This window comes from Pundamilia nyererei, unplaced genomic scaffold (assembly GCF_000239375.1).
Source record: "Pundamilia nyererei isolate P.nyererei 1_Seehausen unplaced genomic scaffold, PunNye1.0 scaffold00056, whole genome shotgun sequence".
NCBI classification, from domain to species: domain Eukaryota; kingdom Metazoa; phylum Chordata; class Actinopteri; order Cichliformes; family Cichlidae; genus Pundamilia; species Pundamilia nyererei.
Genome location: NW_005187457.1, coordinates 2,589,113 through 2,600,353, shown reverse-complemented (window position 1 = coordinate 2,600,353; position 11,241 = coordinate 2,589,113). Strand labels below are relative to the sequence as shown.

Below are 11,241 nucleotides of genomic sequence, written 5' to 3'. Positions count from 1 at the left end.
ATGGATTGACCGGGGGGGGCAGAAGAAAGATAGATACTCATCTGACAGACAGAGGGGTGGATGGATTGAGGGATGGAGGGTGTGATAGACTAGTCTGACATTCTTCCAGAGGAATGAAAGAACGAACAGAGAGACAGATGATGAAAAAGTGGTGTGGCTGCTGACTGAGAGAGATAGCCAGCCATTCATCCGTCTGACACTGAGGCGAGGGGAAGAGGACATAGGGAGAGAGAGACACAGACTCAGACCGACCGGGTAAAAGAGAGAGAGATGCTGTGTTTGCTGTAGTCAACACAGCCCGGTCTCTCTACCCTGTCCGTCGGCCTGTGGTAATACTGCTTCTACCATCTGCTGCCATGCACACATGAGCACACAGACAAAGTGCTGCTGGCTCAGCAGCACTAAGTCACATAATAAAGCCCATAGTCACAGATCGGGATTATACAAGAGATCTGCGAGTCACAACCGTTGGTGTCGCCACGGCGTCCTGTGCAGCGCGCTGATGAGAGAGACCTGAATCCTTTCATCTGCTGGACAGAAACTCGAAAAATGTTTTACTTTTGATTTGCCAGTTGCACCTTTTTGAATGAGTTTCAAAGAGCCTGGAGCGATAAAGCTTCTTATGCACGAAAAAGGAAATGAAAAATACAACAAAAAAAAGTTATAAGGTCCCGAGGCAAAAGGAGAAATATTCCACGCTTGCGCTGAGCTCTTTCTGTCAGAATGAAGAGACCAGCATGGGAAGCTGGAATGAAAATAGTTCATGCTTAAATGTAATAACAGGAGACTTAGTGTCTTACTCAAGGACACTTAAGCCAGTAAGAGTAAGATTGAACTTCTGCGAGAGAAGCATCAGCAAGCAATGCTCTATGTACACCAAACAAACACTGTTGTTTGAGTGTATGTGTGAGCCTTCTCTCCTATATTGTGACAGATGGCAGACCAGACTGTTAGGGGTCCAGTAGGGCGTCACGATGAGCCAAAAAACAGCCCAACGCCTCCCATGTTTTTATGTGTGACTGTGTGCGTGTGTGCATTTCAGAGAGAGCACCATATCATCCAGCATAGGGGATCCTGAAACCCAAAACTGATCCAGTTAATCTAGGAGGTGGAGGTGGAAGAGGGGAGAGGAAGAGAAATAAAGGTCACTTGTGCATAAACACACACACACACACACATGCACCATGTGGGCCAGCAGTCAATCACAATTTGGACGAGCTGGCACGGGTAAGCAGAGAATTAGGAAGGATTATGTATATGGTAGGAAGCGAGGGGAGGGGAGTGGTGGTTGAAGCCTATTTTACCGTGTCACGAGACGGCACGGGGGAGGGACCCACCTGCTGGACGCAACTATTACCTGTCTGTCAACTGATCCACCTGTCAGGAGTTTGACTGCAAGGGCTGTAAGGACATGACGACCCTCAGCCCTGACAGATTTTCTAGGTGTGGCCAAGTTTTGGTGGGCTGGTGTCGTGACTTTCTGAAGGTTGATGTTGACCTCCAGCTTGAACTGGGACCCTCTGGAGGTGAGCGGAGTAAGAATGAGCAACTCCAATCTGCAGTAAAATTGGTGGATTTGCATGATCTGGACCGGAAACCTGCTGCTTCACGAGTTCCAGGCAGAATCCAGAGGAGGATTGATTGGAGGATCATTGCGGCATCTGCAACGATGCGGATGCTTTAGCGCTCTGTTGATTTACTGGTCAATCTATTTTCCTATCCTCATGTACTGCCATGAGCTGTGGGCATTGACTGAAGAGATACAAGTGGCAGTAATGTGCTTCTTCAGAAATATCATAAAATATTTACAAAGCAGTTTCTTAAATAATTGAAATCCTGCATTGTTTCTATGCCTGCTTATTTCCATCAGGCGCAAACAAACTACCTTGCACCATCATATCAGTCAAAATAAAAGAAAAACCAACTGTGGGACGTGAATCACGCCACCCATGTTTGGTGCCAGCATCAATTTGAGTGTGGATACTACAAACAGAATAACGACACACATTACTCTGGTGTTTTAATTAATTTAATCATTTCTTAGGTGAAAAACTCAGCATCGTCAAATCTCATGTAGCCTTTACAAACTGTCATTCAGTAAATGTCACGGTACACACACGGGCACTCGTTTTTTGTGGGAAAAGTATTAAAGACTGTGAATTTGCGCATGAATACTTTTTCCAACTATTCAATTCACGTCTGTTTTCTGTACTTTTTCAGTTATTTTTTTAAATTGCCAGGTATCAGGTCAGCCTGCGTCTGTGTCAGTCTCTCTGCCTGTCTGTCTTCTGTTCAAGCTGCTGCCTGTTCTTCCAGCACCGATAGCTGCTGCACGAGAGGCAACTGTGAAACAGATTCAGGTCTGGGAATGAAATGATTCTTTCTGTCTGCTTGTCTCCTCCACCTATCTGTTTAGCCCCTGGCACACTTTCCACCATCACATAAGTATTCGCACGGTATAAGCAGGCATGCCTATGCATGGACGCATTCATTCAACCAAAACACCCACAGAACACTTTTCTCTTTTGTTTTTCTTTTTCGTGCCCTTTCGCTTGCCGTTCGGGCTCATTCTTCCCTCCTTCTTCTCTTCTGTCGCTCTTTACTCATCCTTCCTGCTCCCTCTTTTTTCCCCCCTTCCCCTGTGTGTCTGTCTGAGACAAGCAGAGACACATTCAGATAGCACATGAAATAATAATTGGCTGGTGAAATATTTAGGAAAAAAGGCACACGAATAGATGAGAAATGCCAAGTGTGGCAGAGGAGTGTCAGTGCCCCTTGTGCATGTGTGTATATATGTGTGTGTGTGTGTGTGCTGTGCGCACGCCTGCATATGTGTGAGCTTGAGTATTTGTGTCTGCTGAAGTGAGCAGTAACATCAGGAACAGCTCCTTGGTTTAGGCTGTGTGTGGATGAAAAGCTAAACATAGAGGCTTAAGGGAAGGATGGTAATGTAACGTACCTACATATCAGCAAGGTTTTTATGAAGCCCTCAGAGTTTCATTTTTGTAAGTCTGTCCCTGCATTTCCACTCAAAAGTATTTATTACTAAGAGAAAAACACTCATCCAACAGTCCCGTTTAGAGGTTCTGGCTCTTTCTTTGTGCTGAGAACTCGGGGACATCTTTTGCTATTAACAGTTATTTGGTTTTTCAAGCCTTTAAAAGCTTAAATCTTAACAAACTAACACTTAAGGAGATGCAGTCCAGACAGTTTAGGGAAAACGGGTTGGGACGTTGTCTGAAGCGGTTTCGTCTCACACGTATCACACAGCAGGAGAAAATCCACTTCAGATGCATTCCCCCTACTGGAGACTCTCAGTGTGGTTTAGTCGAAGAAAGCGCCTGAAAGGAGCGTGCAGATTTTTAACCGCAGCATTTTCACAATGGCACAAATCAGCGCAATTGGTCATTACACAGCCTTTGGATTAGGCTGTTTAATGCCGGGGTCTGACTGAGTAGGACATTTGGATTTTCACATACTCCTCCATGAGGTTCAGAAACAGCTACAGTCGGTAAGAATTTGAATCAAGACTGTTTCCAGCTGAGAACCGGCACAGAAATCATCTAATGCATCAGAATTGCATCCTTCAAGCTTGAAATTCCTTTCATCTATCTGGGATATTTTGGTCTTCCATATGAAAAATCATCAGTACTAAAAATATGGACAGTTTGATATAGTCAAGCTTATTTCTTTTAAACTCTATAAACTTCTGTTAACTCAGGTAACAAAGACTTTGTCCCAGAATTATACACAGACCAATTGCGCTCAAGTGCACAGTCGCTCCCCGGAGGCACATTCTGAGCGAGGAAAAACCCTGACGTGGTACAATAATTATTTCAATTTCATTGTAGTAAAGCTTCAGCTCACTCTGAGATAATAACCCAGCTGGGTGGATGCTAATAAAGAACAAAAAAAATATTTTTTCAGCAATCGAGAGGAGGATCAATTAAAAAAAACTTAACAAAACACAACTGCAAGCTAAATCAAATGCGCTGCTTGTATCAATAAGATCTAATCAATGTCAGTCAGTGTTCCAGTAGCCCGAAAGTGAAACAGACATTGAATCAGCCCGTCAGTCCACTAGTTACCAGTCAGTCAGGAAGCAAGCCAGTTAAAGCTGCAGCTCACCAGTCAGCCGTTAAGCCAGAGGTGGATTACAAATAAGGGAAAGATTGGCAGCTAAATGAGTCTCTGGACTCGATCCAAGCCTCGCTCTGATCATTTCTTTTAATGGCAAAGAAAAGAACACAGAACGCAGGATTTGAGGATGAAAAAAGGCCTGTTTTTAATCAGAGAGGAGCCTTAATCTGGGTGGCTGCTGATGGCTGATCAGGAGTAGCTGCTTGGTTAGTTGTTTGACTTTTTGCTTATCCTGCGGGTCGTCTCACTGCAGCTGTATTGTTGTTTCTTGACTTTTTGCCATTTAGAAGGTTGCCTCTGAAATGCTGAATGAAATTAAATGTAAACAACACAAGGACAATGTCTCGGGAGGAGGCGAGAATGTCATCTGTGGGAGGTTACAGCAATCCTCTGTGCTGTTTACCGTACGTAGATGTCATTACAGCCACAAATGTTTGGAAAAAAACAAACTACCCAACACAGCTGGCAAAAAAGAAGAAGAAGAAATGGCAGGGCCAGTGTGTGCATGTGAAAGCAAACGCTGCATATTTGTATGTCTGCAGAACAAACTAACAATTACTTAATTACTGCCAACGCAATGAAGTCATCTCAACTAGTCTGACACACACTCATCAAACGAGTTTAAGTTGCACAGAAACACTTCGGCGTCTCTTGCCTCATTACTGAGTCATACGTACTTTCTGTGGCCGTCTATTGCAATTAGTTTGTCAGTCTGTTCATGGCCACAGGAGAAGCAAGCTCATTTCATACATGCACAGAGATGACTGTACATTTTAAGTTCTGCAACAAACACTTGCCCCTTTACTTGTCTGGAAACTCATTGAAAGGCAAATATTGAACAATTTAATAACTGTAACATCATGATAGATGTGGTTAAATATCTCCAGTATTTTTTTTGCAACCTTTTATTATTACAATTGTGGAAAATTCAACACCTTTCTCTTCCTGGCTCGACCATGCTTTGCTCTTTCTCTTCTAATTGCATATGCTTCTGTCCTCCACACTAGAGTCTTCGCAAATGTGGGATCCAAGGAAGAATTTGTAGCACACACACAGGGAAGCAGCTTAAGGTGAACACACAGCCAAAATGTGTAGATTCTGCACCTTTAAAGAAACGTGCAGAGAGTTTGTGTGGCTGTGAAATATGTGAAATACATAATGACGTAGAAGATAAGTACGCGTGTATATTTCAGTTTGAGTCTAATCATGATCCCCTCTACAAGCTAGGAGTCCCTGACATCTCTGTTAACCGGGAAAATAAACTGGAAATCTCTCCCTTTCGCCCCTTCTTTCCCTCCCCCTGGCTCACTGGGGTGTGGCAGCCAATCAAGGCCTTGTACATTCACAGCAGCAGTCGAGGTCGAACTGGGACAATATTTATTGTTACTGTTGTAGGCCCATACACACACATCCACACACACCGCCACGGCTCTCCTTTTGCACTTCCACTTCCAAATCAAGCACACACACATGCAAAAGTTTGGGGGTTCATATCCACCCTGCAATACTGGCATAGAGCTGTCTGATTGGTCCCAAATTCCATGTGCAGCAAGTAAACAAACGTGAACCATAAAAATAAATAAACAGGAAGAACGAGGGGTTCTTGAGCATTTAACTGAGAAATAAAAACTAACAGCATTACAGCCAAGCACATGCATATGGTTACACACAAACGCACGTAAGACAGCACTGAACCTTACACTGGAGAAATGCACACTGAGAAACACACATCTAAGTCAACAAACAAGGCGACACACACTCACACACAGCTAATACAAATATGCGCACACTCGCAAAGCACTAAAAGGAAATAGACACCTAAAAGAAAAAGCACACGCGCTGCAAAACACACATTAAACAGAAACACACCTCGCACAACCCCCTCTCTCTCTCTCACACACACACACACACACACACACACACACACACACACACACAAAATTGTACACACAGTTCTGATAACGCTTGCCACAAAAATCCAGTGGAACCAATTACAGCTCTGCTCGCCTGGCAAATCAACCCTCAGTTTTTAACCCTTTCCCACCAGAGAACCAGAACAAAGTCTGACTTTTCCAAAAACAATTAAAATGACAACAACAGTAATGATGCAGTTCAAGCCTTGCATCCTCGTTTTATCCATTAATCTGAAGACATCACTTCCAAATAGGCATGGGTCGGAGCATGTCACATTCAAGGCAGCCTGTTGGGAATTAAACCGACATGTCAGACTGAAGAGGAAAAATCACATCATCAATCATGACTTAACCACCACTTTAGATGAAGAAATCAAGTATATTTAAGACATCTTCAGACAAACTTTCAAATAAGTTATACTTCATAACCTAACTTGGTCGTGACATGAAACCATTCAAAGTTACATTATCAGCTCTTGGTAACGCAGGTTTCACACAGATTTCGTAAACTGTTGTGGTGTGATCAAAAACACACACAGCTCGTACTTTACTTTCACATTCCTTACAGTTTGGCTTCTGATTGCATTTACCAGTGACACTCATCAGCTGTTTGATGCAGTCGACTAGTTTTTGAGGAGAACGTTTGATGGGGATCCGTGTAAAAAGACAGCAACACAGAAGTGTTTCTTTACCACAAACAATTAAGGCAATACAGCGATTACTGTCAGAGATGATCTGACTCGTGCAACTTTCAAGCCTCTTTTAAATGAATGGAAACTAATGTTTGACTGAAAAAAGGGAAATCTGCCTCTAAACTAGAAACACACTTTTTAAATGTAAGCTCATTCCTAGAAACCTGCTTGATGTTATTGAAGGGAGTATATATTTATACCTATTACAACCTTTTCCCATTCACATAGGCACAATTAAAGTATCTAAACAACAAACTAGTATGAAAACAGGGAAAAATAATAATATTTAGCATTCCTGCATGTGGAAAAGCTGACGGACTGCTAAAAAGCTAAGAGTACAAATTATAAGTAAGTCTGAACTGAGCACATGTGTATATGCATATGAGCACACTCACACAGTGTCTACAAACACAAGCGCATGAAAACTCAGACAACCACACACATGCGCGCACACACGTAACCGTTCTTTGCACCCTCGCACCTCTCCACAGATCACATTTCACATCAACACCAGAAATAAAGTTCCTCTGGCAGAGGAGGGCCGCAGAGGAAGAAGCGAGAGAGGAGGAGAAAGACGGGAGAGAGACAGAAAGAGCGAGATGGAGACTATTGATCGGTTGGAGTTGGCTCAATCTGGCATTGAACTTTATCAGAAAGGCAGAGCATCGCAGCAGGAAGCTTTCTGATTCGTCTCTAAAGGAGAGAACAGAGGAATGTTTGCGCTCTATTCTTCTTTCGCATCTCTCATTCATTTTCATTTCTCTTTCCACCCCCAGCCGTGCCTTTTTAAAGAATTCTTTCTAGCCTTTTTTGCCCCCCCTCCTCCTTCTTGGCTCTTACATCTTTCACTTTCTCCATTTGTATTTACTCCTCTGTTTCTTCCAGCGTCTTTTTCTCCCTTCTTTTCCCGCTGCTGCCTTATTAGCATTCTCTCTGTACGTATAATTGATTCCTCATGCCTTCCTCTTGTGGAAATGTCATTCATAATTCTGTGTGATAGCTGGCTGGCTGGTTGGATGGCTGGCTGACTGACTGAGTGGTTGGCTTGCTGGCTGACTGTGAGGCAAAGTGGCCACTGACCCATTTGTAGCAGATACAAAGAGACTGACAACCAAATCTGATTATAGCAACCAGACCAGGGCCCTTGTGAAACGAATGGCCTAAGCCAAACTGAGCCTAAGCTGTCATTCATCCTTCTGTGCTTTATAGTCTACGTATTTAACCTTTATTTTACCCCGGCAGGTAAATTAACGGCGAATTCTTACTGGTGGTGGAGGGTGAAACTGAAGGAGGGATTTTAAAGAGGTATTAAGGGGAAGTACTTGTGCACTCACGACCTTTCTTAGTTGTAATGGAAATGAATTAAGTAGAATTTAACTATAAATTAAATGGCCTATGTCTATGTGTGTGCATGTGTGTGTGTGTGTGTGTGTGTGTCTGGGCATCTGTGTGTGTTTGCTTAACAACAGAAATGAGCAAATAGACAGCTGATGGTCTTTCACACACACATGCACACACATTAATGCAGCCAGATCTATTCTCACACACACTCACACACACACTGAAAGGTGCAGATTCAGTTATGTGCCACCTACATTGCCAATTATCAACAAGATCTCAAAGGCACCTGGTTGCAGATGACAGAGGTGTGTGTGTGTGTGTGTGTGTGTGTGTGTGTGTGTGTGTGTGTGTGTGTGTGTGTATAACAGGGAATCTCTTAGCCCAAACATCCCCCTCCCCTCCCATCACGTCTCACTCCTCATGTTACAGTAAAACTAAGGAGGAGGGACAGAAAAAGACAGACAGAAGGACACAGACACATAAACAAGGTGAGAGTTGAGAAGACGAGGGACGTAAGGAAAGACCAGCAGGAAATTAAAAAAAGAAAAAAGAAATCAGAAATCAGAAAGACGCAAGATAAGAGACGTCCTGAAGAAAAAAAAGTGACAATGCAATCGGAGACATAAAAAGGGAGACAGAGACAGACAGGTAAAGAAGACATAAGGAGGTACATACCGGATGCCTGCCCTGAGGGTACATGATCCCAGGAGAGGAGAGGCTGCCAGTCCGTTTGATGGCCAGGTTAGTCCCCTGGCCCTCCACTCCTCTGCCCTCCACCGGTTACACAGCCACACACACGCACACACAAACCCCCGCACACTCTCACCAGTCAATAAGTCCAGTTCCTGCTCCTTGGCAGGGTTGAACGCAGCAGTCTTTACTCTTCTGTTCTTCTTTGCTTTTTCTCGCGCGCTCTCTCCCTATATATGTATATATATATTTATCTTTTACTGCATATTCCTCTTGACGCACAACTGGAGAAGAAGTCTGTCAATTCCTTCATCCGATAATATCATGACAAAACGGAGCAGCGGACTTTACCTCCTCCTCCTCTCTTGTCCTTTCCACAGTGAAAGTCTCAGTTTCTCCTCCTTAGCGTCTCTCAGCCTTCTCCTCACCCTGTGATCAGTCAGGGTCCACACGTAGTGACATGACACAGAGAATTTCATCCAGACAAGCTCGCCTCTTCCACTTCTCCTACTCTTCGCCCCTCTTCTCCTCCTGCCCCTTCACCCAGCCGTCCAATGGCGAAACACACAAACGTAAACAAACATTCAGCTCGATCAAATAGTCTTCTTCTCTGCTTTTTCCTCCTCTTCGCCCTCTCTGTGACACACTGAAGCCTCTGCCTTGACTGCTGCCGCAGAAAAGAAGAAGGAGGATAAGAAGAAGAAGAAGAAGAAGAAGAAGAAAAAGGAGGAGGAGGAGAAGGAGGAGGGGACGGGAGTGAGAGTGTGTGTGAGAGAGAGAGTGAGAGCTTTGTTTTTAATCTAAATGTGGGAAAAAAATGCAAGAGGAAAGCAGGAAAGAACAGCAGGTCAGTGGAGGATCCAGCGGGCTTTTCAGCAGCAAGCCCTAGACTGTAATATATTGTGCCTGTTGGCTTCAACACAAACACGACAGCCTGCTAAAGCTCCTCTTAAGGTGGAACTGAGTAGATAGAGACACCCAGTCGCACACAGAGGGGGAGCAAGAGAGAGAGGCGAGAGATGGATCTCTTTTCAATTGTGGTCAGACACACAAAGCAATCAGTCATGCACAAAGACTCGGGCTCAAACTGATATGAATCGAGATGCAAACACGCGAAACGCTCGACAGCTATGCGGACAAACTCGATGTGCAGCACCAACCACACACAACAATTACAGTGATAAGTTTATTAGGCAGTTTGCACCTCGCATTAAAATGCGGCATGGACGATGCGACAGCAATCCAATCACACCTATTCAGGTGTAAACACACTCAGGCTGCGCTGAAGATTGCTACCGATGTGACTCCTCACACCTCAAAGGCCTGAGAAGCACTGCATCCAGGAGTTCAGACCGCATACATTTGCTCCTACAGCCTCTCTAACACAGAAGAGTGCCACGGAAGTACGCACTGTAACGCTAAAGTTATCACGTTTATGTCTAAAGGCTGTGAGCGTGTTTGCAGTAATGATTAAATATGAAAGCACGGGCTGGGATACAAGGATACAACCCAGTGAGGTGTCTCATATTGCTTTCTGGTTCGCCTGGAAGAAGGGTGGCACTTGATGCGCATAGTTCGAGGCTATTCACAGAGCTTGGCGTACACTTCATAATGATAAAGTTTTCCAGGGCTACCACACTAAAGGTGCAGACAGCAAGAGCCTTATCATGTTCTACGACGGGCCTAAAACTCTAAACACAACACATATGCCCCTTTTTAAAAAATAATCTGCTCAGAACTGTTTTTGGTGGTTCTGAATTCTGATCTATTGTTTCTCCATGGGTTTCTTAAGGTGAACAGAAACTCACAGTATATTATTTTTAAAAAAACACGTTGGCATTAAGATTTAGTTTAAAAAACAGACTATTTTTCAGAACTTACACCTTAACGAGAACACTCAGCTGGAATAAACAACTAGACGTGCCACCTGCAGAGACTTCTGAATTAAAATGGATAATTATGGCCACATTTGTCAAAACTTCAGAGCAGGAACGCTACAGTTACGTCCACTTCCCGCCAAAGACGCCATCTAAATCAACACGTCGAGTAACTGGAGGATTACCAGCGTAACACACCAGAAATATCCAAGCTAGAGCAAGATAAAAATGTCTCCCTGCCTACTTTTGACTCTTGGCTCCAGCGCACCTGTTATTTACAGGACTGCCCAGAATGGACCTGGACCAACTAAGACCTGGTATTTAAAGCCTTTCCACGTACAGTACGACAGTGTGGCCAAGCCGTCTTTTGGCGCAGTTTATAATGAGTTTATCCAGAGCAGCTCTGCCTTTGAACTTGATCAAACAGCCATTAATCCGGCGCTGTAGAATCGGACAGTCGGTCTTGGCATCCGTGGAGGGTTTCCAGTAAGACAGAAACTGCATTGGATAACTAGTGGGTTAGCCAGAGGGTAGCTCCAGAGCTTCAATTAAGGCCACATACAGACATCCTATTATCCAATACAGCCT

The 11,241-nt window shown here is 44.0% G+C and overlaps 1 protein-coding gene across 2 annotated transcripts in view; it reads right to left on the bottom strand.

The window, feature by feature from the left end:
• The window catches only part of tle2b (TLE family member 2, transcriptional corepressor b), a 73,101-nt gene extending 63,609 nt beyond the window's left edge, over window positions 1–9,492 (bottom strand). For both annotated transcript variants that reach the window (XM_005734083.1, XM_013911120.1), the window contains exon 1: window positions 8,762–9,492. In XM_005734083.1, the coding sequence (XP_005734140.1) occupies window positions 8,762–8,785 (24 nt within the window). In that variant the 5' untranslated portion in view covers window positions 8,786–9,492. The remainder of the gene's footprint in view (window positions 1–8,761) is intronic.
• Window positions 9,493–11,241: the final 1,749 nt, after the last annotated feature.